Source organism: Corapipo altera, unplaced genomic scaffold, assembly GCF_003945725.1.
Source record: "Corapipo altera isolate COAL_440 unplaced genomic scaffold, ASM394572v1 1, whole genome shotgun sequence".
NCBI lineage: Eukaryota > Metazoa > Chordata > Aves > Passeriformes > Pipridae > Corapipo > Corapipo altera.
Window position 1 is genome coordinate 10,217,583 of NW_020884873.1, and position 26,113 is coordinate 10,243,695.

At 44.7% G+C, this 26,113-nt stretch overlaps 1 protein-coding gene across 1 annotated transcript; it reads left to right on the forward strand.

Moving 5' to 3' along the window:
* The first annotated feature begins 74 nt into the window (after positions 1-74).
* SLC37A3 (solute carrier family 37 member 3) lies at positions 75-22,857 on the forward strand. The gene is made up of 15 exons (XM_027663478.1): positions 75-206; positions 3,833-4,007; positions 4,451-4,565; positions 6,605-6,697; positions 7,143-7,226; positions 8,427-8,572; positions 9,165-9,261; positions 10,321-10,405; positions 11,431-11,612; positions 13,407-13,548; positions 14,767-14,868; positions 16,784-16,831; positions 17,577-17,728; positions 19,485-19,550; positions 20,400-22,857. Exons 2-15 carry the CDS (start codon positions 3,907-3,909, stop codon positions 20,490-20,492), a joined length of 1,506 nt encoding a protein of 501 aa, XP_027519279.1. The 5' UTR covers positions 75-206; positions 3,833-3,906; the 3' UTR covers positions 20,493-22,857.
* The last annotated feature ends 3,256 nt before the right edge of the window (positions 22,858-26,113 follow it).

Genomic DNA, 26,113 nt, shown 5'->3' on the forward strand with positions numbered 1-26,113 from the left:
ATGTAGTCCGGGCCCTCCCCTTCCCCGCCCCGCCGGCCCGGGGGACGCTGCCGGCGCCGCTCGCTGCCCGCCCCCGGACGGGAGGCGGGCAGGGCCCCTCGGCAGCGGCCGGGGCCGGACTACAGCTCCCGCCGCTCCGCGGGACCGCCCGGAAGGGCCGCCTCCCTCCCGCCGACTTCCTTCGGCAGCGCTGGGCGCCGGGCGCGGTACGCGGGGCCGGGCGGGCGGCGGGAGCTCCCCGGGGCGGTGCGGTGGGATGGAATGGGATGGGATGCGGTGGGATGCGATGCCGCGGCGGGGTAGCGGCGGTGGCGGAGCCGGTGCCTGCCCTGCGCTGCCCGCTCGGCTCCGCTCCTCGCCCCGCCGAGGACGTGGCCGCTCCGCCACCTGCGCGGGGACCGGGGCGGGAGGAGCCGCGTCCTCCCCGCCCGCCGCTCCAGCGGCGGGGCCGAGCCGAGCGCGGGGGATGCGCTGCCGGGCTCCGGGCGCTGCCGCCGCTGCAGATGCGCTGCGAGCGGGGGCCCGGCAGTCGGATCGTGCTCGCAGCCTCCCGGTGCTCGGGCAGCCCCTGTTCTTCCCAGGCAGCATCTGACTGGGGCTCCGGGGTGGCGGACGGTCTGCCTGTGCTGGCGGCGGAGGGCCCTGTGTGGGTTTGGGTTTGTGCTGCCGTGCTTCTGTCAGTTTGGAAAGATGGCGTAAGAATGGGAGGTTTTGTTAGTTTGGGTTTATTTATTTATTTATTTAATTTAATTTTTAAGAAAAAAATCCGTTTCTTTTGCACTTTGTAAGTCCCAGGAACGTGAATGCTAGTGTTTCCTGCCAGCTCTGGGGGACGGCAAGATAGTATTAAGGAAGTTTGTTTTGAACTTAAGGTGTCTTATTTTGACCTTAAGGTGTCTTATTATGACTTTAAGTGAAGGGATAAGAGAACTAAGGGGGAAGCTTAACAAATAAGGGTGAAAGCTTAACAGAAGCTTACTCAAAATATTGGCTAGCTGAAGATAAATAGTGCAAAACAGTTAGACAAGGTAGTCTTAATACCCTGAAAGTGCTCCTCTTCCTTTCTTAAAGGCTTGTGCTTCACTGCCTTGAGTTCTGTGGATTATCCTGCTGCCTAGTTTTTGCTTCCCCTCCACTACAAACTTACTATGGTGTTCTCAGAATAATTAGAAGACTAACTTTTGAGGATTAACCTCCTAGTTGCATGCATTTCTAGCCTAGGGAGAATGCCAGTTTTGAATATAGAAAGGACAGGATGAAGAAAAAAGGAAAACAAAATCTTTCACAGTCAGCTCTATACTGTGAAAGTGTCCTGTACCAGAAGGTCTTCTAGAAAGCTAGCTGAGACTGAGAAGCTCTGAGAAACAGATCGTTTCAATAATAAATGCTATAGAACAATAGGTGACTTTAAGGTCAAACTAGGTCTTAGCTTTAAAAAGACTCGGTATCTTGGACAAATAAGATCTATATTTGCATCTGTTGACATGAAGTGAGTAGTAAATCTTGTGCTCCAGGCTGCAAACTGATTACCCGAGGAAGGAACTTTTCCCTGCAGTGTTGCACAACTGGCAGTGGTTTGCTTTCCTCAGGAGTGCTCTGTAACCTGCTGTTGCCTGGTGGGAGGGTAGGGAGAGGCAAGGAAGAAGAACGAGCTCTTGTGTTTGACCAACAGACCATGTGGTTCCCAGGCCGATAAGGACCGTGGTGCTGGGAAATTGGAGTGCCTTGGCTTCCCTTCTCTTCTTCATACAGCTTGTGTGGCAGACAGCCCTGAGCAGTGTTAACGCTGCCTGAAAGGGAGTAGCACTGTGTGGTACTTGTGTGGGTGCTGAGTTTTCATTCACTGGTGCTGAGAAATGGCCTGAGAACCTCAGGGGAAGGGTAGTATCAAGACTACTTGTGAAGTTGCCTCTTCCTGGGCTAGCCTTGCCTTCCCACAGCTCCAGCTGTAGGTGCTTTTTTTCTTCCTCTGTGCAAACCCAAGCAATCTAGAAGCATGTCCCTACAAGGAGGTGCTGGCACACCAAGGTGCTCTGTGCTAGCTGGAACAGTGGGAGTGTGGCTCAAATGCACCTGGGCTGTGTAGATGCAGGTCTTGTACAGACTTGCTGTATTTGTCTTGGATGAGAATGGAGGCATTCAGGTGTGGTGTAGGTTGAACATGACTCCAGTGTCTCAGAGTGATCACAACTGGATCCATATTACTCAGAGGATCTCCATGCCATACTCTGTTTTGGAGGTCAGATGTGACCTGTTTTGGTGGTCAGGTTTCAGTTTCCATGATGGTTCATGTCTCCAGTAGTAGCTGTTATCCTTTTGTCAATCAGGCTCGCATCATCATTTAGAGGACAGGAAACAAAGACTTCCTGCAGTGAAAGATGTCTTAATGAAACCTTTAAAAGCTATTAGAAGGAAGAGCAGAAAGTCTCTGTGAAATACAGCATTTTCAGCAGCAAAAATTTGGATGAGACTGTGTCTGGGCAGTGACTTCTAATTTCTCCAAGTGAGGTTATAAAGCTGAACTTGAAAAGTCTTCTGTCAGGTTTGCAAATAATTACAAAAAGCACCCGTGGGTACAGAAGAATACAAAGGCACTATCTTCTGTCTTATTTCAGTGCTGAGGGGAGACCAGTTCAGGTTCAGTTCCTTTGGGGGAACAGGTGTGGTGCTTTATTTTACCTCTCCTTAGCTTTCAGAACATGTGTTGTTTGCACATCTTCTGCAAATGCAGTTCCCACCAGTGGATTTGTCCCAGTGTCTCAGGCCAGTGAGTGCTGACAGGATTGAGCTCTGCCTTTAGCAGCAGCGTTGGTGTGCAGCATCTCTCTCTCTGCACTGCTCTGTCTGTCACATGGACACAAGCCTTTGTGTAGCTGCTTTTTGATCTGTGGTAGGGAAGTTGGCTGAAAAAGATCTCTACCAAGGAAACAAAAGGCAGCTGTGGGGAGAGATTCACCACCTCGCTGCCCAGTGGGGCTGTTTGCCAATCTCAACTTAGCAGAAATGGTCCCTCGACCACGCCAGCACAGCTCAGGGAGTAGAGTAGTGTGACATAAACTAGCATGAAGAAACTGTGCATCTATCATAGCCTTCCCTCAGTAGTGATAATTTCTGGGTATGTAGAAGTTGGGGCAGATGTCACCCGTGCCCTACAGGAAGGTATGACTTGCCATGTGCTGTACTAATGAGTTAGTGACAGATGGAGCTGTAATGTCGGGCTTGAGAATAAATAGGCAGGGAGTCTTGCTGTCGGATTTCAGCACTGTCCTCACGGTTACTTTCCTTCTTCCATCTGTGCAAGTCCACTCTTGGCTATATTCTTTCAACGACATCTTAACAAGGCAGTTAGATCCCAAACCATTCTTCTCCAGCAGCCAAACGCTGCTCTCATGATTTCATCACCAGTCTATGACCAGCCAGGTAGCAGTGGAAAGCTGTCTTATTTATGACCACACTGTGTTCATCATCTGTGTAAATGGTGCAGAATGGTTTTTAACGTGGGAATGCTGGGAATTGGTAGATCCAGGGGGAACCCCTTTGGTGATGGGCACTGAAGAGGCGTATGCTAGGGGAGAAACAAAAAGGAAGTGGGTTGGGAGATGACCATCAGGGTACTGAGAGAATGGGAGTAAAAAGGCACGTTTAGGCATAGAAGATGTTAAGGAATGTACAAGTGATGAGATAGGTAGTGGTGTGAAACAAATTGGGAAGGAATGGTGTGGAGTTGTTTCTTCTGAATTCCAGCTGTTTGGGGAACAAAACTGCTTTATACATGTGTTTTAATTCAAATATATTTTCTTTTCTCCTCCCTTCCCACCTTCTTCTGTTTAAGTGAGAAGAAAAATGACCTAATCACCATCCAGCCCTTGTGGCCAAGGCAGGAGCAAAGGTAGGGCTGCCAGGAACATGGCTTTGCCTGGAAGCTTACGGAGGCAGCCTGCAAACAGAGGCCTTGTGTCCCGTTGCACCCATCATCATATTGTTGTGTTCCTACTGACCTTCTTCAGGTAGGTTCAGTGTATCTCTGCACAGAGAGGTGATCATCTCACTGAATTTAGGGAAGTGAGAGCATATCATAGAAGAAGAATGAAGACAGGGAAATAGTCTTAACCTTTGACTGTGAGCCTTGAAAACTAATTTATAAGCTCATAGAACCAATCAGTCTGGAACTCATGCAGTTATAGAGGTGAGGGTGTTATGTCCCTGGGGAATCCAGCCACCAAAGGTGAGGCTGGCTGTGCCAAGCCAAGAGCAATCTGTTGCAGAAGGGTGAAATCCCTGTCTTCCCATAATTTGGGGGTTCCCACTGCTGACTGCTATCTCCAAAACTGCCAGTCCTCTGCTATGCTGCCTGCTGAGACAGTGTGTATCTGTATTTGATACCCCACCCTTTCCCACTTGACCTCCAGAGAAGATCTGGCCAACTTGTGTCTTATGTGTTTTCTGGCAGTTATTCCCTGCTCCATGCTTCCAGAAAGACATTCAGTAATGTCAAAGTCAGCATTTCCAGCCAATGGACTCCTTCCTGCCTTAACAGCACGGCCCCTGAGCTCCGGCCATATGAGGTAAGGACACGAGGGATAGGGAAGTGCAAAGAAAGATGGGTAACTTCCAGTGTGCTGGAACTTGTGGTGCCCAAGAGGCCCCTTTAGGTGTCTGTCGGGAACACTTCTCGGAATGGGAGCAGAAACTTCAGGTGTTTGCATTGTAGTTTTATGGATCATCAGGTGATGGTGAAATCTTTCCTAGTGGTCCCCAGAGAGCAACTCCTCAGGAAGTTACAGTGTTCTAATGGAAATGAGGACCCCAGCAGAGTCTGTAATAGGCAGCAACATGAAGGAGGAGGAAAGAGGGACCCTTCCTTGGAAGTGTTGGAGGCAATAAACCGAAGCAGTTAATGGGCTTCCAGAGAGTTCTGTGAAATCCTGGTTGTACTTTCTCTGTGGCAGTGGTGCTGCTACCACCCTGTTAAAAGAATAGCCAAACTAGGAGAGAAGAAAGCTATCTGAGAGGGCTAGCTGCTTGTCCTAAATTGATAGGAAGGATGACATTTTATCTTGCATCTAAAAGGTCTGATTTCCAAAAGTGCTGAACATCCAGTACCCCTTGTCTGTAAAATCCTAGACTCAGTGAAAGCAGTGGGAGGTTTGGCAGTGTTTGCCTGCAGGAAAGAAAGTTGTATACTGCTTGGTTCTCACAAATGGGAATGCAAGAACTACCTCCTGGCTCCTACCTGTGGTGTTTTTAGAGCCTTTCTTGTGTTTAGTAATGCTTTGTCCTGATGCTTTTGAGAAGTGGAAGAAATCATACATTAACAGCGTGGTCACAGGCCATGATATCTGTTGGAGCAGGGAGTTCTAAGCCGGTTGTTTGAGTGTTTGTATTAGGAATCATCGGTTATTTGAATGTTTGACAGAAGGGTGATAAATGCTGACTTTTTGTGATAAGTAAAAGCAGTAAATTGTGCCTGAATTGTGTTGAGGATTTTATAGTGTGTCTAAAAGGAGTGAGCATCTCAGGGATGCCAAATTGAAACACAAGGTGTTTATATTTAGTTCTTTAACTGACATTCAAACAACCAGTATGTCTTGGAAGCTGTTTTGATTTTTTTTTTTTTTAATATATATAGATGATTTAGTGCTTGCTGGATGTTGAGGTGCATATGTCTGATCAAGAAAAGTAGTCAAACAAGTCCTTTAGGTATCAATTTACGTTACATCTTTTAAACTAAGTGGATGTGTAATTATTGTTGTCTGTACAGAATGTTCTCCTGGAGAGGTAGAATAAACTAAAACTGATGACATTTGAGTTAGGCACATCCATAGGTCAGGTTTGGATTGGATCGGTTTGTTTTCTAATGGGAGCATTGTGAGAAGGGAAGAAAACTTTGTTTTGATTAACTCCATTCTTTAAGTTATCCTCAAAGCTTGCTATTTTCAGCTGATGTAACTAATCTTTCTTTGGGGACAATTGAGTCTTTTTTTCCCTTTTTTTGATCATATTGAAAAAAAAAAGAAACTCAGGGTAAGCACAAAAACTAACAACATTAATGACTGGAGTTTGTTGTAAATAGTTTCCAACCAGTCTTTTTCTTCCCCTTGTTCCTTTTGTGTTCTTTCTTTTCTGTTTGTGGTCTGTCATTTCTTATTATGGCTGCTGCCACAAATACTTTAAGGGAATTATTCATTTAGTGAAGACAGCAAGATAAGTACAGAAGAGATGCTGCACATAAAACAGAATATGCCTTTATTGTATTATTCATTAAGATGCTCATCTGTGTTTTAGAGTAAGAAGCTGTCTAACGTTGCATGCTTGTTAGAAGTAGGGTTTGCTTTGCCAGTTGTTTGCCTTGATCCAGGTTGAACGAGCATTTCTTGCTGGTGGTTTGTTTGCTTGTCTTTTAGAACTGAAACAAAGTTGGGAGTGGACATTTTCTGCAGTATATAATACCAGAATTGTTCCTGATTTGATAATTAAAGTGTTGGAGGAATGAGAGGTTGCTGGGGCCAGATGCTGTTCTGCTTCAGAGTTGGGGTTTCCATTGAAATAGAGTAGGATGAGCTCCACCTCTTCCTGTTTACCTGTTAAAATTTTCTCTCTGTAGCTCTGGAACAGCAGCCAGTTATTTCCAAATGCAGAAGAAGCAACTCTCTTCCTGGGGACATTGGACACTATCTTTTTGTTTTCCTATGCTGTGGTGAGTAAAACTAATGCAAGCTGCTAAGCTTTGGTTGAATCTTAATGGGAAGATCACACCCACATTAAAAAGCTTAGCTCAGAGGCATGTTTTTTTTCCTTCAGCTTCTGTTAGTTCTGCCCATGCCTGTCACCCACATGAAGATGCTTTTTAACAATCACAAGAGAAATACTATTACTTCAGAATTTCTTACACACCTGCTACTAGGGGGTAGGAGGACTAGTTCTGTCTATCCAAGAATTCTCAGATGAATTTTTTAAACAAGAAATGTAATGAACAACTACGAGCAGGATTTCTTTGGTGGCAGAAAAAGTGGTTAGAATCAAACTGTAAGTTGGTATAACAGCAACATTTGGATTAGTTTAACCCTTCTACGTCATTTTAATTCTTACAGATATCAGGTGCAAGTCTTCTGGCTTTGTTTAATGCTGTGTTTTGTTCTTAGGGTCTCTTTGTCAGTGGCATAGTTGGAGATCGCCTGAATTTACGCTGGGTTTTGTCTTTTGGCATGTGTTCCTCAGCTCTGGTGGTAAGTTGGGACATAGTAGTGGGATTTAAAAATCTCTCTTAGGCTTTCTGGGTAGGGTTTTGCTTTAGGGGAGAAGAGGCTCTGTTTCTGTGTGAATTTGCTCATGAGCTGTAGCTGTACCTCAGTGGTCTCAAAGCCTGTGGGTAAAACTTGGTTCTGGATGCATGTACTGCATTGTCTGAAGCACAGACCTACACTGGATGACTCACCTCTTCCTGAAATATCTATTTCTGGATACTGTGTCAGAAGGAAATTCTTAACTTTGGGGCACTGTCTAGAGACTTAATGAACGGCTTTTGTTCAAGATTGGTGTATTTGGACTTTGGGGGACTGTTTTCTAATATAACTTAATTTCTTAGCCCACACGTGTTGCTATCTAGGCCTTTGCTTTCAAACACAATCTTTGTTCTTTGAAGGATATGCTAACAGTACCAAGCATTTACTTATTTTATAATTGCTAGGAGGGTATCTGTCAAAAAAGAATGTCTCCTTAAAACAAAAGGGTATTTCAGCTTCAAGCCATTGCACATAAATGTGAATCAGTTTTATCTCATGGTGGTTTTCTGGTTGTTAAAGTAGTGCTAAGATGTGTGGAGTGTGTTTGATTTACCCAGTTGGCTATAAACCCCACTGTGGCCTATTGCACTCTGCAAACACATGACCACAAATGTGCATCAAGCACAGTGTCCCACAATGTGTGTTTATTTTGGCTAGTTTGGGTTAGAGCTCTTAGTAATTTGAGACCTGGCTGTAGTATTTGTGTTAAATTTTGCGAAGATAAATGACTGCTGGGAGTTCTGTGTTTGCATAGAGCCTCGAGCAATCAGATGTCAGTACCAGGGCAGATCAAGAGGCTACTGTATTTTTAGTGTTGTTACCAAGAGTATTTGTCCCTTTCTTCTCCTCTCCTGTTGTAACTGTGCTGTTTAGGAAGACAAAAGTCTTTTGGAGAGGAAGTGCCCTGACAGCACATTTGTCTCTTGAGCTGTTTGGGCTCTGAAGTTGGAGCTGTGGTGGCTCAGCAGAGGGTGCTCTTCACTCTGCACTGTGTCTCAAACAATGCCAGGCTGGCCTCTGGCCTGGCCCCTGCATGGGACTGGCTCCCTGAAAGGCTGTTGCTTTTTTTAGGCCCCCATTCCTGCCTGGCTTTCAGCGGTAGCCTGAGGGTTTCTTCTCTGTTTCGCCCCCCCTCCTCTGTAGGTATTCTTCTTTGGCACACTCACAGAATGGCTGCATTTCTACAACAAGTGGTTCTACTGCTGTCTCTGGGTTGTGAATGGCTTGCTGCAGTCCACTGGCTGGCCCTGCGTGGTTGCTGTCATGGGAAATTGGTTTGGAAAAGCTGGGTAAGTTAAGTTTTCTTTAGTGACTCACACGACCTGCTGAGTAACAGATTGAGCTGAAATTCTCAAACCAGGGAGGCCAGCTGTTAGATCATAATTAAAGTTGGGTGGGATGAAATATGCCTTACTTGTTACATTATATCCTTTTTTGTCTTTTTGTGTGTGTGTGTTAAAAGCACAGATTCAAACTTCAAAAATCCCATAGTGCAGAGTGACTGAATTTGAATTTTCATACCACTGGAAAACTATTTCTGTCTCCTTACCACTAAAGAGATCAAATGGAAACTGACTCATTGTAGGTTCAACTCTGTCACTTTGGGACATTGCAGATGAGCTCTAGCCATAGCCTGTAACCTTGTTGCCAGCTCACTTCTGCTGTAAAGCAGATGTTTCAGAATAGAACATACATGTGCTACCCCCAAGTTGTTATGCGTTTGTTTTAAATGAACTTCGAGTCTCTTTGAAGTGGATTGGGAAAATGCTGTAACTTTATTCATAAGTTAAAGTTCACTTTAATGCTTTATCTTTGTCTTGTTCCTAATGTCATCTCTCCTCACATTGCTGGTTTCAATTTATTTTTTTTCCCCTTCTTCAGGAGAGGTTTTGTTTTTGGACTCTGGAGTGCCTGTGCATCTGTGGGAAATATCCTTGGGGCATTCCTTGCATCCTGTGTTCTCAAATATGGCTATGAGGTAGGTATTGCTGTCTGGCTTCTAGCTACGCCTGCATGTCTGATTGGGTTATGAAACACTAGTTTCTTATCTTGTCTTTGGGAGATAACAGGCTCATGTGTCCAGTGTCATCTTCCTGAATTCTGTGGAGGCAAGCAGTAGGCAGAATCGAAAAGCTGTTCCTTCGTGACTCTTCCCAGTTGGGAGAAACAAGCCTGAGACTTCCCTGTAAATGGGACTGATGTTATTGAAGAGCTCTAGTGTCACAGTATACCCTCTTCTGATTTGCGTGGCTTAAAGTGCTCTTCAGAGTCATCCATCACAGGTTCTCACTTAACTGGAGGCACAGCTGCTGTCACTGGGAAGGGACCAGGCACGCGCTGTGTTGCCTGTGGCAGGCAGGGGCTTGAGTCCAGGGAGTGCAAGTGAACCAGCACATCTCACAGTGTGGGGACAGGCTGGCAGAGCTGAACGTGTCATTCTGGAGATGAGGAGGCTTAGGGTACCAATAGCAGCCTTCCAAAGCCTCTGGGAAGATTGCTGAGAAATCAGATCCGGACTTTTTCCTGGGTTGCACTGTGAGAGAGGGAAAAAGCAGTGGGTATAAAGTGAAGTGGGGATAATTCCAACTGGATGTTCAGAAAACTGTTTTACTGTGAAGTACGTTAAGCATTGGAACAAGGGGACAGAGCATGGAGGATCTATCTTTGGAGGATTTCAAGACCCAATTGAACAAAGCTCTGAACAACCTGGTCTGAATTTGGTGTTTGATCTTTCTTTGAGCAGTCCTTCCAATATAGCTGGAATTCTGGTTGTGTTTGGTCAGCTCCTTCCTCACTGCTGTTGCCTCAGTACACTAAAACAGCTGTTTCAGTGTGGTCTTTCAGCCTAGATAGGGCCAAATCTGTTCAGGAGACGCAGAGATCACTCATTTCCAAGTTTTGTGGATGCAATCTGTGTTGTCGTAGCTGTGTTTGCTCTCTAACAAGGTTGGAATGTAAAAAGAAACCCTCATTAGTCAGGGAAGCCTGTGTGACTGAAAGTGCTTTGAAAAAGAATCTTTTATTTATTTCTCCTCAGTATGCTTTCTTGGTGACTGCCTCGGTACAGTTTGCTGGAGGAGTCATTGTGTTCTTCGGGCTCCTGACGTCACCGAAGGAAGTGGGTAAGTAGAAGAGAGCTGTACTGTTTCAGTCCCCTCATGGAAAGCAGGTCTGCAGCTTTCCATGTAGTACTACTAAAAGCACTGCTCATTCTGACAGTATTTATCCTCAGGGCTCTTAAAAAATGGTGTTGCACTTAAGTGTATTTAATAGAGCAAATGCTTTACTCGCCCAGATCACACTAAATGCCACCATGCATCCCACGTATAGAGTCTGGATATTTTTTTAAAGCAGCATAAAATAGCCTGGTTCTAACATCTCCATTAGGATGTGCCTAATTATCAGTTTTTCTGCACCTAAAGAAGCTGCAGACAAACTGATAACTGGCTGTTGTAGTAGAAAAATATGGCAAGCCTTAACCATGCAGTAGGAAGGGAAAGTAGGTCTCCCACAGCCAGTTAAATAGTTCCAGGGTTGGATGTGGTCCTTTTCTGAGAAGGTTGTAGGCAAGTCAAAGTGTAACAGGAAAACAGAAGAATGTTTGGGCTTTGACAGGGCCATGGAGAAGGTTTCCCAGTTGCCTGCAAAGGCTATGAAGTTGGTAGCATTAACGCTACCATAAAGAGTGCTCATAAGAGTGCTCTGCATCCCAGGAAGCACAGTGCAGTTTCCAGGCCTTCCACTCCAGTGGAGGCATTAATAGGCAGCAGCTGAGTACGCTCAGCCTCCACAGTCAAGGCAAGTGGTATCCAGGAACTGGGTCTGAGAATCCCAACCACTAAATAAGGGGGGAAATGCACTAATTTGTTGTCTTCCAACTAATGGCCAGACACTCAGAACAGACAAAGCCGACGCCAGGATCAGACAATACTTTCAAGAGCGCTAGAAGACAAAGGGTAGAAACTGGCGGCACTGCAGAACACCATCTAGAAGAGTTTCTAAGCCAAAGGAGGATGGAGGTATGGGAGAGCAAGGGAATTGCTGGAAGGTAGAATTACTTAAAAGAAGTGAGCATAGCTTTAGAGTGGGGAGAAGGTGAACAGGCTGTGGTCTGTTTTTCCTGTTGCTTATCCCTTGTAAAACTTAGGCCTCCCTGAGCTTGGAGCAGATGAAGACATCGTTGTGGAAGAAGATGCCAACAGACCTTTAATGGGCAGTGATGATGCAGATGATGATGACCGGAATTACTCTATTCAAGCAACTGACACTGACAACCAGCCAAAGGCCATTGGATTTTTCCAAGCTTGTTGCCTTCCTGGAGTAGTACTGGTGAGGACACAGATTCTTGAGTGAAGGCTGACTTACCTGTTAAACACTTTTTGTGCTGTTAGCATTTGTTGATGTCATTGTTAGTATGTTGACCATATGTAGTTGTTGACATCTGACTTCTTATGCTGTTAACATCTTGGGGTTGGGCCTGTTGTCCTTGTGCACATGGATTATAATACTGTCCGGGTATGTTGGTTGTGTGTTGCTCTTCCCATCGGGCCCCTGCTTCATGGAGGGCAGGTAATGAGCCAGCAAAGGGCAACAGAGATCCTGCCCGTTCTGCTGTGGATTTGGAAGGGAGGCCACGAGCAAAGGTTGCTGTAGGATGCTTTCTTGGTAAGATAGGTATTTGCCCTGAGGAGTGAGGTTCTCACTGTTAGCTGAGCATCACACAGAGCTCTGTCGTGCTGATATGGAGGTTTGGGGTTTTTGAGTTGCCTTAAAGCAGAAAGCTGGCCTGAAAAGCCTGAATCAGCATGATGTAACATCTGGCAAAGTATGCGGGCTTTTTATAAACAGCTGGAAGCAAGGCCTGGTGATGCAGTTTCCAACATATCCTTCTCCTGTCCCTTGTGTGAGAACTTGTACTTCTGCATCAGCAGTATTGCCCAATTCATGGATTTGATTCAGCTGAAAAATTAACCTGTCACTAAAAAACAATATTAACTTTCTGCAGCAGTGGGCTGTGGCTCCCCTGAGTGCTAGAACCAGTACAAGAAAGGGGGCAGGGTGGCTGGCTCAGCAGTACAGTGTGAACTGTCTGGATTTGGTCACGAAGCAGAATGGGTAGTGTTGTCAGGCATCCTTAATGAGTAAAGCAGTTGGCTGTTGTGATTGAGGCAACAGAAAATCTAGAAGGGACGGGTGCATTGTCAGTGTTTTGGGTGCAGGACAATGACAGTTCTGTTGTTAAAACCCGTTGGTCGAGGGATGGCAAAAGAAAGCAAACCCATTTTGAGTTCCTTCGTAACATGGCTAAGTGCCTTATGCAAAATTTCTTAGGGTGGCATCTGCATTAGTTGATATGTGACTTTTTTCATCGGCTGGAACAAAAGAGAATAACAGCAGCTGAGGTGGCTGGGTTTGTACGTTGGATTTTGAGGACATGTTCTGCACCCTAATCCAGCAACCTGAACACTTCTGAGTCTGTGTGTTTTATCTGATGTCAGATTAGTGCCCAGCCAAATCAGGACACTATGTCAGATTGGTGAGAGACCAAGGAGCTAAGGAGAAATTGAGCCCAGCAGTGAAAAGCAGGAGGTTGTTTCAGCTGTTGGGTTTGGAAGCATGTGCTTAACTTTGGCCAAACTTTCATCTTGTCCTGGAATACTTGCCTGGGGATCATGAACGAAGCTTTCTCTTCTGGTGCTGTAAGCAGATGAGCCTTCTGAGCAGCACAAGATAGTACAGAGGAACTACTTCACATAACTTTTCTCAGCATGATGCACAGATGCTAAATCTCAAGCTTGTTTCATGTCCCTTCTCTTAAGAAGGTGAATTAAATTTTCTTCATTTTTGAAACCTGGTGTGTCATTTCCTCTCAAGGTTACACTGAAAGTGTTTTAACCCATTGCATTCAGCGAAAAAAAACAACTTCTTGACAGTGATTTTTGTATTCCTGGGTTCCCTTTGATGTTCAGCATTAAGCTTTTATAATGCTGTCTTCTTACGTGAAATGCAGAAGCACTTCCCTCTGAACACTTTAGCTGGATCCAGAGCTTTATGTGAAGAAGAATCAAACACTGTTTGCATTTCTCAAGTGCTAACTGCTCGCTGGCCCTCTTTTTGTTCCAGTACTCTTTGGCCTATGCCTGCTTGAAACTGGTGAATTACTCATTCTTCTTCTGGCTGCCCTTCTACCTCAGCAACAACTTTGGATGGAAAGAAGCAGAAGCTGACCAGCTCTCCATCTGGTATGATGTGGGAGGAATCATAGGTGAGTGAGCAAGTAATGACATCCTCCTGCAGTTGCCCTGCTAGCATTTGAAAGACAGCAAATGCAGCCAGAGCAGTCGTGTTCAGTGGGATCCAACTGTTCACTGAATATGTGAAAATTCTAGATATGTATGTGGCTGCTAGGCCTTTTTTTTTTTTCTTAAACACAGAGTATGTGACCCCCTAAAGAGTTTATGTATAATTAAAGGGCACTATCATACTCTTGAACATTACCCCCAACTGGCATTTTCCTTTACTGACTAGGACTTCTTGAAAAGTGCTGTGTACAAAATGATGCCTGTGCTTGCTACTTTCTTTCCAACAAGTACCCTTGAGGGATATTTAGATCTGGACTTACTGAGTTCTGAACTGTCCCTTCTGTCCTGTGTTTTTAAGGACAGACTCAGCACAGACCTTGGCAGAGCAGGGACCAACTGTGTTATGTTCAGAAATAAAATGTAATTGCACTTGTTTCTGCTGGCTGCAAAATCTTACCCCGTTCCTCCAGAATAAAGAACATACTGTATATGTGTTTAGACTTCCACTCTTCTGTGCTCAGTTTCTTGCTTTATTACCTTGTCCAGTTAGCTTTCCTAGAATAGCCATCCTTGTTTGGGCCTGTTCAAGGTCAGTAATTTTGCCTCTGTGGCCTTTTCTACGTTAGGCTTTCTCAGCATTCTAGTTTTTACCAGCAGAGCAGTTCCTACAGAGGTAGCAGTGATACATAAGGTGATTTTTGTTGGCCTTTGGCAGTTGTTGGAATCAGTTGCACCTACCCTAAGAAGGTGAAACAGCAGGAAGTATGAGGCCCCTGTGTGATAGTGCTTTTCCTGTGAGAAAAAACAGCCTTTTCTTACACTTTCAGTTGAAGGACCCAGCCACAATGTTAAACTTGCTTAATCCAGAGTTGTGGTGGTCCTAGAGCTGTGATGGTCCTATAGGGGAAGAAAAAGAAAAGCGAGAGCATTGGCTAGTTGCGTGCCAGAAAAAGCAGGCTTTTCCCAGGAAAGCAGCATGGGTAGTTTTCCCTGTTTTATCACTTGTCTTTTTGTCTGGGGCAGTAAGGCCAGGAGACTTAGTTTTCAGGATATTAGAGAGAATATGCATTGGTGAGAAGGCAAGAGGCCACTGCCCTCAGTGAAATGAGTTTTGTTGAAGGCGTCAGCATCCTGAACCTGACAGTGATTTTTTTGTTTTGTTTTCGTTTGGTTTTTTGCAGGTGGGACTATCCAGGGCTTGATTTCTGATGTGCTACAGAAGAGAGCCCCAGTGCTAGCAATTAGCCTGCTTTTTGCTGTAGGCTCTCTATTCGGATACAGCCGTGAGTATGCTTGTACTGCGCAGTGATAAGAGGTTCATTCAGTACATCTTAGAGAGAACCAGAGCACAGCCTGTTCTAATTATGTTTTCTGGCCTTGAAACTGCTTCTGGATCAGAATGGTGCCTTTTGGTTTATTTTGCTGAAGTGTGGCACTGCACAGAAAGAAATCTGTTCTCTGGTTAATGAGGTGGAAAAGAATTAACTGAGTGGTTGAATTTCCCTATACTGGTGAATTATGGTACTGATCCTTCTCCAGTGTCAATGTTTTAGCATCGTCATTGTGTCAACACCACAACTGGCAAAGCAGGAAATCTCAGGTGCTTCCCTATAGTAAGAGGAAACTGAATCTAGGGACAGATCTGTGCTGGGGTATATATACACTACACAGGGCAAAAGAAGCTCTTAGACTTCACCTCTTACACTTCTTTAAGTGGTGAAATTGGAGAGTTTCTGCCGCTTTTGTAATAACTATAGTTCTTGGTGTTTCATTATTGAATGGAGTCTGTCAGGAAAACAGAGCATAAGGAGTCAGGAAGATGTAATTTCTATGAAACCTCCATGAAGAACTTCTAAGTGTGACAGTTTTGTGTGTTCAGACAGAGCATCCTGTGGTACCAGAGTGATTGAACTCACTGGGATGTCATTTCACTTCTTTGTCTTCCTCCAAAGTGGGGTGGTGATACAGGCAGGCTTCTGTAGAGCACTTTGAGATCTGTGAACAGGTGCTGGAGTCAGAGAGGAAAAGTACAGTGTGCCTTTTGGAAGCACATGGGCTTACTCAGATGGTCTTGCAGTAAGGTCAGTAAGTCAGGACCACTGAGTGGCAACGAGTGGGTTTGGTGGAGTTTTTGTAGGCTCTTGTGCTAACTCATTGCTTTCAAAAGTGAATTATAAGTAAATATGAAATTATTCCTGATGAAGTTTGAATTTTCTACTAGATGTCAGAGCAGCCAGAGCTCCACATGCCTTGTGCTTAACTCAAAATGCACTACTGTCCAGCCAGATACAGAAATCTCAGACAGGTGATCCAGTTCCTGCAGTGTGATAATTCTATTTCCATCGGCCAAACCAAGAAACCTTTTTGTGCCCATAGTGTGTTGCATGTAATAGTTACAATGGCCTGGGAAATATGTCAAGAGGGCTGCAACTTGCCTTACACATGGTAACTCACCTAAGCTGAAGCGAGTAAGGAATTCAGGTAATGCCTGACAGTGAGATATCAGGGAAAACAGCGTCTGAAAAGCACTAGGGGACTGTAATGGAAAGGCAACTGCTGGTGGAAATACAAATGAAGCCTGTAGATGCTCAAACATGGCTTTGTAAGGAGGAGTTGGGATATGGGGGTTTGCATTTTTTTTGCTTTATTGTGCAGCATTGTTTAGGCAGTTGCTGGATCACTACCTCCAGGTATAACCTCTGTATTTAAAAAAGTGTTTTGGAAAATTCAGAATGAGTGGAAGGGCTGATTCAAGTGCTAAATACTTTTATGATGAGAGAGTTTGAGCTGAGTCTGACTACCCCAGAGAGATAGAGGAAGGATTCTCTTACCATTCAAATGGGCTTTCAAGGAGAGTAAGTGCAAGCTGTATGTCACAGAAAGAGGCACAACACAGGTTGAAATACAGAGCCAGGCAAATCTGATGTTGAAGTAGGCCACAAAATTTTAGTGGCAAAGATGATTTTTCTACTGTAAAGTGCTCTCAGGAAACTTCTGGGTCTTTGACCTCTTAATGCCTTTGCAGTAAGACTCATCTCTGTAGAAGTCTCTGGTCAAACAGAAGTTACTGTTGTCACTGTGTAGCAAACTGAGCAGGCAGTTCAAAGTAGATGTGTCCACGCTTCTTTCTGAACTGAAGTGAATGGTTTTCTCAAGTTCATTTGTTTTATTTACATTCACCTGGTCTTTCTCTTGCAGGTTCTCCAAACAGCAAACCTATCAATGCTGTGATCATGGCAATTACAGGTATCTTATCAAAAGCCACTGTTCTGCTAGTAGACATCTGTATCCATTGCAGAACAATCAATAACACCAGCCAGGTGGTGGTAAAAGGTGTTTGTGTGTGCTGTGATCTCTGCTGGTTTTGCAGAAAGAGTGAAAGCTGGGGCCCAGTTTCTGTTACCTTTGGAAAACAGCTCTAGGAAAACTGCTTTACAGAGGGAGGTATAGAATAATGGCTTGGAGCTGAGGGGATCTGCCTTGGCTCAGTATGATGGAGACAGATTTATGGTAAAATACCTAGCAGTAATCTGGTGTCTGAGGAAGTGGATATATGGCAGAGTCATGAGCTGCAGCTCAAATTTGAGGGCGTTTGTCAGAACCTGAAATACTTTGTGTACTGTGAGAGGTCACAAGGTTTTTTGTGCTACCAGACATACTGTGCCGTGTTATGGAATTAAGATTAGCCCACATGAATAGAGCCTTTCTTTCCAAACACTCCTGCTTTGGAACTCCCTGTCCTGTTGTTGTGGGGGTTGTTTTGCCTTCCATCTCTTCCGTGAACCCTTAGAGACTGAGACTGTAGCATGGGGATGTACTATGCAGGGTGTTCCATGACCGTATACTTCACCTGCAGTTAGTCTGTGAGCACTGTCCTTAGACTTAATTCTTTTCCTGAGCTTTGCATGGTAGGAAGTTTGTATTTTGAAGGTGCTCTGTTGAGAATTAGAGTGTCTGTTTTGCACCAAGGCTGTTTTCTTGTCACTCTCAGGATTTTTCATCGGAGGCCCTTCTAACATGATCAGTTCTGCAATTTCTGCTGACCTGGGGCGCCAGGATCTGGTGAAAGGCAGCAGTGAGGCTCTGGCAACAGTCACAGGAATTGTGGATGGAACTGGCAGTATCGGTGCTGCAGTGGGCCAGGTGAGGCTACCGAAGGAAAATCAAGGTCTGGGGAAGAAAGCAAGAGATTTCTTGCTAAGAGAAGAAATGGTTAAGAGATGTTAGTGCATTCTTCAATCCAAAGTTATGTGGGGAGAGGGAGAGGGAGGTGGGTTGTTTTTTTAAAATAATTACTTATTTAGGATCCAACCAAGGGAACCTGTCTGTTTTATCAAGGTTTCCAGTGGAAGCAATTTGATTAAGAACTAAACTAAGTATTCATAGTGCCAGTGTTATGGTACTTTCATAATTCAAATGAATTTTGGAGACTTTCATATCCTGAACTCCAAAAAGCAGTTAAAGGCCAGCTTTGCAAAGAGTAAAAATAAAATATTTTTACATTTGTTTGGGATTTTTTGTTTAAAGATGATAGCAAAACATTTGCTTACAGAAAAGTTTACCTGTACAACTGAGTAAAACTGGAATGCCTATTTAATGTTACAGTGTTTATGAAGTAATTTAAAATTTACTCTTATTTGTAGTTCCTCTCTGTGTCTGTGGATGTGTTTTACACCCTGTAAATCCAGCACTACTTGCTTCAATAGTCAGTATGCTGCCAGAGGTCTGAGGACTAGACTGTTGCAGAGAAGGAAGCTGACAGTGTGCCCACTGGGGATGTTCTTTCTTCTCACATACAACTGTTAGCTATGTGAAAGAACACAGTGGTGCTTTGGGGAGGATTTAGTAGAAAGATCAGAGCCAGTTCTATTCCAGGCATCCTCTAGTGATGGTAAAATACCAAGGACGCAGGCAAGGCATGTGAGTTTCTTTTCTAGAAAGGGATGTGGGTTTGTACTTGTCATTGATTGCCTGATAAATACAGTTGTTCAGTCTCTGTTTTATAGGATAAATGCTGCTTAGATCCTTTAAACATGGAAAACTACAAGTGCTTTGTGGACATACATAAGTGCACTGTTACACTCAGTGTTCTTCTTGCGTCGTCTACAGTGTTTCTGTCTTCCCACACACATACCATTCAGACTTACATCATCATAAAAACTGGGTCTCTAGTTCTGAAAAATTCCACCTGCCTCCCATTCCAGCACTGCGTTTATTCCAACAGAGACAGCCATGATGTCATTCCGGGGGTGTGTGAATAACAGCAAACGCACAATGAACGTGTTAGAAATTCAGATCCTGTTCTGTGCTGATATACCCAGTAGTGAAGAAGGGAGGCCCTTGTGCAGCATCTGAATATAAATCTGCTAATAGGGAATATATTTCCCTGTGTGGCCTCTGCAGCCTTGTTGAACCAGGGTGCAGTTCAGAACAGACTGTAGTCTCAAGTGTCTTGCCTATGATAGAGGGTTAAGTAGTCAGTGGTTGCACAGCTCTTGAAAATGTGTCCTGTGTAATTTATAAGCTGTTCTAGAGCTTTTAGTTCTTCTGAGAGTACTTACATCCACTTATGTCCCAGTGTTCTGTGCAAAAACCTTGTATTCAGCGGAGTCAATTTGTCACCCTTTGAAACTGTAGTTCAGTTCTGTCTTTATGCTGCTCTGAGTTACTGTAAAGCTTCAGGATGGTGTCTGCTTTACTAACACTGTGGGTTTTACACAGAAAAAGGCTGCTCTCCTGAGTCATCTCTTCTGATAGGAAAAGATCAGCTGGAAAGTTTTGTGATCAGCTCCGTGTGGTGTGCTAACAGCCCACAAATTCTAGAAAATGAAAGTGTCATGCCTGAAAGTCATCCTCATCTTCCCAGTTTGAATGATTTTTTTTTTTTATTTCTGTTTAGTATCTAGTGTCTTTGATCCAGGAGAACCTGGGGTGGATGTGGGTTTTCTATTTCTTCATTCTAATGGTAAGAAATAATTTTTTTAAAAAATTCTTTATCAAAGTTCAATTTGCAATAGAAAGTTTTTGTGAGAACCTGAAAGTTGTGACTTAGGGACGGACTCTGCAGCACCTGTAACCTCTGATGTTGTTCTCAATGTGGTCTGTGGTGTGGCTTTGCCTCAGGGTGTCTAAATCAACTGTTGTCTTTTGGGATCCTTAAAAGTCACGTTATCCAAGAGGAACTGAGCTTGTGGCAGCGACACTAAAATACTTGCCTAAAAATACCTGTATGCATTTCCTAAAGCTCATACCACCTGACTGACTTCCAAGGCAGGAGATTTCCCTTCTTCATCTCCATAATACGTAGTTCCTAATATTTTCAGAGAGCTGAAGTTAAGCTGCTTGTTAGCCCTTGAAGATTATTGGAGGGAGTGATGAGGATCTGAAAACTAAGATGAAAATGCCTTGCCCTGGTACGCCTCTGGGGGAGAATTGTGTTCAGGCCCTGACCTCCTTAACATCTCCACAGTGGTGAATGCCGCACAATTCACTTGGTCTTCCCTGCCGGAAGTGCCAGGAATTGTCTTTGCATCTGTGCTGACAAAGGAAAAGGCTACTTTGGTAAACAGCAGAGGTGGTGAGGAGGAAGACCACTGAGGAGCTGAAGAGCTCATCCTTATGACAAGATGATTATGACAGCTGAAAGTGCATGAGCTTTCCTGCAAGCTCAGTCCTTCCATCTGCTGTGTCATTTTGTCATTGCTTCTCTTAGCCTATGTCTTTTTGGGGTGGCCTTGGATGTGTGTTGGGGCATGGGATGGCTGCAGCTCTGGTTTCTCTGTGCTAATTGTCCTGGATATGCTTCTTTTCACAGACAAGTTCAACAATCCTTTTCATTTCACCACTGATAGTGAGGGAGATCAGGTTGCTTCTGCATGAGCGGCGCCTGCGAATGCTGGCAGAGTGACTTCTGCTTGCCTGTGGAAGGACTGTTGTATGGAACTGACAGCTGGAACTCTAATCAAAACTCTGGGAGACTTGTTTCTTACATCCTCCAGGTCTGGACTAATTCAAAATGGCTCCACAAGACTGGATTGACTTGCCTTTGGTGAATACCCATCCTGAGGCCGCCTGTGTCATGGAGCTGCTGACCTAAGCCAGACAATCCACGGGACTGACGGATTGTCCCAGACTCTTCCATGGCAGCAGCCACGCTTGATTCCTCTGATAGGTGGTCTCACTGCTATACCCTTTCTTATTTATTTCTGGATGTGCTGACCAAAGGTCAGCTGTTTAAAACTGACGGTTTTCGAGAGGCTGTCTTGCAATGAATTCTGATGCTCTGTTGTGCTGGTGAAATCATCCAGTGCAGTTCATGGGTAGGCTAAATTTATGATCACTTAAGCTTTTAGAGAGGGCAAAAGTAATTATCTGGAATTTACACTGTCCTGTTGTTTAAAAACTGCTGTTGCTAAATCTGTGCACAGATGGACCTCTGCTATCCCTAGCTATTAATTGTTAGATATTCTAGTAGAGTCACATGGAGAAGTCACATCTATATTTGTTTTTAGCATTTTTTAATACTATTACTAATCTCTGAGAAATGAGATTTCATTTTTTTTAACTATTTAAGCAGACAAATAGTGTGCAATACTTTACTATGATCTCTGAAATAAGCCTTAATAGATCCTTTGTGTCTAAAGGATACTTGAATGGCTTCAGGGTTCAGTAATGGGACACTTTCACTACAGCTTTGTTTATTGAACCTGATCATTACTGACCAAAATGGGTCTGTCAGGTGACCCTCTGAAGGAAACTGATGTTACTGACTTCATACTTCTTGGGCAATTGCTCATCTCTAGCAAAGAAGGACCAGAATGGAATTAAAGGAGTTTAAGGGACCTGACTGCTCTTGGGCATAGGCTTCCAGACAGGGACTGAAGTGTACTCATAGAATAGCATTTATGAGCAACTGCTGCTGTGTTCCCCTATGCTACTCTGCCTACAGCTGCCTAGGGGAAGTCAAGCTCCAGGATTTGAAAGCTTGAGTCATGTATCTTGAAGGGAAAGGTAGAGGCAAGTCAGCACTAAAAACATGTGGCTGCACTTAGTGTGGTGGTGTTGGAGTGCTTTGCAGTGCTGCAGTAGGTAGGGTGACCGACTGACACCTCTGACATTTGTTGGTGATGTTAAAGGGGTTGCCGAGTAAGTTCTCAACAAATTGTTTTCTGCTTCCTTGGATGTTTCACTGTAATAGGTATGTGTTAACCTGCAGAACTTTTGACCAAACACCACGTCCAACTAGTCAGCAATGCTGGGATGGGGGGCAGCAAAATTCTTCGAGCTGAGAATTTGAAACTTTTTAAAGGGCAACAGTTGCCTTTTTGACTTGTACAGTGATTTTATTTTATTTTTTAATTGATGAATGTCAGTTTTTAGTCATACATTGATTGTAATGAGAGGAACATCATTAGTGCCTTACAGTTTTAGAGTATTGAACAGTTGCTTGGTGATTGCTGCTTCTGCAGCGATGTCTCTGTGCAGCTTTGCTTAATGTGAAACTCAGTTGCTCCATTTTGTACGTTTTTTGGGAGTCTTTCTTTCTCTCTTAGTGGAGGTGATTCTTGCATCTTTTTGCTAACCCTCAAAAAATTTTACTGCTTGGGAAAATGATACCATTAAGCTGATGTGGGACCTGAATCCTGTTCTCGTTTCTTGTCATTCCCATTCCAATTTTTGCCTGTATAATTAGAGCAGGAGACTGAGAATCTATCATCCTGTTCTCAGAATTATGCCCTGGGGTTAGTGTTCACATCCCAAGCTACTCATTAGCCCCTGTACAAACAGAATGAAAACTCCCTGAAATTTAGTTCTAAAATTGATGGCGGCACCATTTGCCCCAGCCATGGCGTCTGAGAATCTCTGGTTTCAAATTCCAACCTGGATGAGCTTTTTGGCTGTCTGGGCAGTAGATAAGCTGCTGATGAAAGGTGGGGTGGGAAAGGGACGTCGCCAGGGTCGGTGGGGGGGAGGAGAGGCCGTTCCCTGTAACAAATGGCTTCCTGTAAACAGTTCTGTCCCCTCTGGAGAAGTGTCAGATGTGATTCAAGCACCGCAAGCATGGGCGGCCCGGCCGCTGCATCCAAGTGCACGGCGGTGCTTTGAGGCCACCCGCAATTAGGGAGGCGTGCCTGTGGCTTCGGGATTGTTGTTGTTGTCGTTGTCCTGGATTTTTGGTTCTGTGTATTTCCTCAAGGTGCTCAGATGGAGAACGGTTTTCAATCTGGCTGTGTCCAAACTGATCTCACGTGAATAAACTTACTTTGACTTGATCTGGGCTAGTTCTTCCATGTGTTTTATTCCACTCTTCCCAGTGTGGTTCTGCAGAGCATGCTTCTCATCCTCCTCACAGGCCTGGCTTTAACAGCTGCTTTTCACTCAACTGCTATGAAGACCCGAGCCCTGACTAATGCTGAAACCAAACCCTCATCCCAACCTAAAACGGGACCATGTTCCCACATGCTGTGGTTTGGCACTCTTCCTGGTCAGGCTCACAGGAGGTTTTGTGGGAGTCCCCTAACAGATGTCCATAATGATCTTAACTAAAGAAGCCAGTACATATACTTGGTTTTATTAATTTATTTCTTTGTTGATCTGCATGTACAAGTCAGGTGTTCTTCCCTTGGAATTAAACGTGCCATGTGGCTGCGGGTCCTGCTGTGCCTCCTCTCCTGTGGCTTGTTTCTTTAAACACGAATCCACACCTACACTTAGCTGTGTTTAAATGGACACAGCAGGGAACTTGGTAATTGTGTTTGTGTTTTATGTTTACCATAAATTCAGAGTTGAGCACAATACCGGATCACTGGAGAAACTTCAGTGCCTGCACATTCTGGTCCCTCAGCCTCCAGTAGTTTGGTGGTGCTATGATGCTATTCCTCAAAAAAACTAACAGTTCATATTTTTACCCTTTTTCTGTTACTTTTTTTCCAACTTACTCATCAGGAACTTTCCAGCCTACTCTGGAAATACTCTGAGGAGTAAAGCTTTGCTTGAGTATTTGAAAATGCAGATAATAGCAGTCCCCATCACCACCACTGTGACTATGATCTCCAGAACTGAATGCTTGGGCAAGCCGAAGTTTAGGAATTACTTAACTTTAGAGTGCAAAGGAAACACATGAGGAGCTAATCTTGAGGTGGATAGACTGAACACCAGGACAGACTGTCTGACCAAGCTGGTTGTGAAAGAAAAGATGTTCTTCAGCCCCATAGAGCTTTTCTGTATCAAGGAAGGTCCTTACAATAGATGCCCTACAAGCAATGCTGCTGCGTCCTGATTTTCTTGGAAGCCTGGAATGCAAATGGTGTGGACATCTGCCTGGAGGCAGTACCACAGGGTCTCCAAAGCGGGGAGAATTGGGCTTCTGCTCTAAGTGCTGGGCAGCCTTAGAGAGAATGTGAGCTGCTTGTCCTTACCAAACCCAGAAGAGCAGCATTCCCTTCTGCAGGAGAGTGGGAGTAGAAGCAGCAGCGTGATTTAAGGGTTGTTTTTTCCCCAAGATAAAAGGAGAAAGTGTTTTGAGGTAGTCCCACAGATCTCACCAGTACAAGCACTGGCTGCTCAGGGATGTCTCGGACACAGTGCTCTTTGATTACTCTCCTGTAATTTTGCTCTCTATGCAGCAGTGGCCAAAGAGCTCTGCCAAACCTGTTTGCAATTTCTCCCCTCCTCTTCTTTTCTAGGTCCTTTTCTAACTGGAAGTGCCTACAGGGATGTTTTGGGTTCTGTATTGCAAAAGTTTTCTAAGGCACAGCATGCCCACCTTCCTGCATCTTTGTCAAGCCTTATCTAATCCTTTTAGTAAACAGCCTCCCGCTTGCAGAAGGCTGTAAATACAAGCTCTTAGGCCGCTGTGTGGGGCTGTGTGGGGCTGAATCCGGGCTCTGTGTGATATGTACACACCCACACAAGCATCCCTGATCCCTGGGAGTATTCAAGACCAGGCTGGATGGGGCTCTGAGCAATCTGGTCTAGTGGAAGTGTCCCCGCCTATGGCAGAGGGGTTGCAACTAGAGGATCATTAAAGTCCCTTCCAACACAAGCCATTCTGTGATTCTATTAAAGCCCTTCCTAAATGAGAGTTCCTTGGATGTGTATGTACAGTAGTAAAAAGATGAATTAAGGCAATTGCTGCGAACGTTTCCTTTGGTTCTCTTGTGCTAGTGATGATGTTTGTTTACACCTGGATCCCAGAGGGAATGACTCCTTTGACCAGGTCTGCAACAGCATGAAGGCATTGATGAAAACAAATGCAATGGGCAAATGAGAATGTATTCCTGGAGCCAAGGAGCAGAGAGCAAGCTTTGTGGCTCTCTTGTTAGGTTTAAAAGTACTGCCAGGAGAAGGAAGACTGCTGCTGAGATTATGGAAACTCAGGTAAACTGTTTGGGGACAATCTGTCTTGTTTGGGAATAGATTTTAATGCAGCAGGTGGCAGTTGGTGGACCTCTAGGTGAGTTGATGAAGTCTGTGTCCATTGGTGTTCTTGCCCAGCTGTGAAGGATAGCAAACCCATACACCTTGTCCTTGTAGGCCATGTAAGTAACAGTAGAACCCACAGTTTACCAATGGAATGACAACAGCTAAGGATGAAGTTACTTGCATGTGCTAATTAAATCTTTCTTTATAATGCAGTAAGCAAAATATTGGGGATTCAGGATGGGTTGATTTCTCTGGGCTTCTGGATTCCAACACTAGCTCAGAGAACTCCTATACTGGGACACCCATATCCTTACTCTTTTTCCCATTTGTCAGGTGGGAATGGTTTCTAGAAACTCACTCATCTACCACAGGGTGCGTGGCAGAGGAAAGCAACGTTGGGCTGACAAAAGCTGGTGTTTGCCAGCAGTGAGTGCCAGAGATGACAAAGCAATTGGGCTACGGCTGACTATACTATTCAGCCGGAAGGATGGGAGTATCTGAGAGGCAGTTTCATTGGGACTGGCGCAACTATCCATTCACCTTCAGTCTCCTTGCCCTCTGCTGTAACTCCTGCACCCTTCTGGGAATATTAATGTTTCATTTCTTCCAGTCAGAAGCAGGTTCATCCCAGGACTGTTTATCAAGGCATGGCAACAAGTAGGGCAGACGACAACAAGCAGCGGCGGTTCTTCCTGTTGAATGCAAAGGAGCTGTTCCGTGAGGACAGAGCCAAAGGTGGGAGCCCTGCCTGTGAGAGCAGGAATGTGTCAGCAGGAGTGAGCTGTGAATCAGTGCACGCCTCTGAAACGTCAGGTGAGTGCATGTGCAGGGCTGGGAGAGCCTCTGCTGGACAGAGCTTTATTTCTGTGCTCATCTGTGGTGCCATCTGGGGCTATGGGAGCTCCCAGGCCAATTTTTAAAGATTGTCTTGGCTCTGTGTGCTCAGACTGCATCAGGGCTGGTTTCTCTGAGGGAAAGAGGAAGGGCAACGTGGAGCCATGGCCCCAACAAGCTGGGTGCCAGCCTGGTTATGAGGGAATCTGGCCTTTGCTCACAGATGGCAAAAAACAGATTGCTTTATGTGTCTGGTTCCACTGTACTTTG

Coding starts and splice junctions, on each gene's coding strand:
- SLC37A3 (XM_027663478.1), top strand. CDS start 3,907: ATGGCTTTGCCTGGAAGCTTACGGAGGCAGCCTGCAAACAGAGGCCTT. Junction 10,406..11,430: donor GACGTCACCGAAGGAAGTGG/GTAAGTAGAAGA, acceptor TGTAAAACTTAG/GCCTCCCTGAGCTTGGAGCA. Junction 14,869..16,783: donor CTCTCTATTCGGATACAGCC/GTGAGTATGCTT, acceptor TTTCTCTTGCAG/GTTCTCCAAACAGCAAACCT.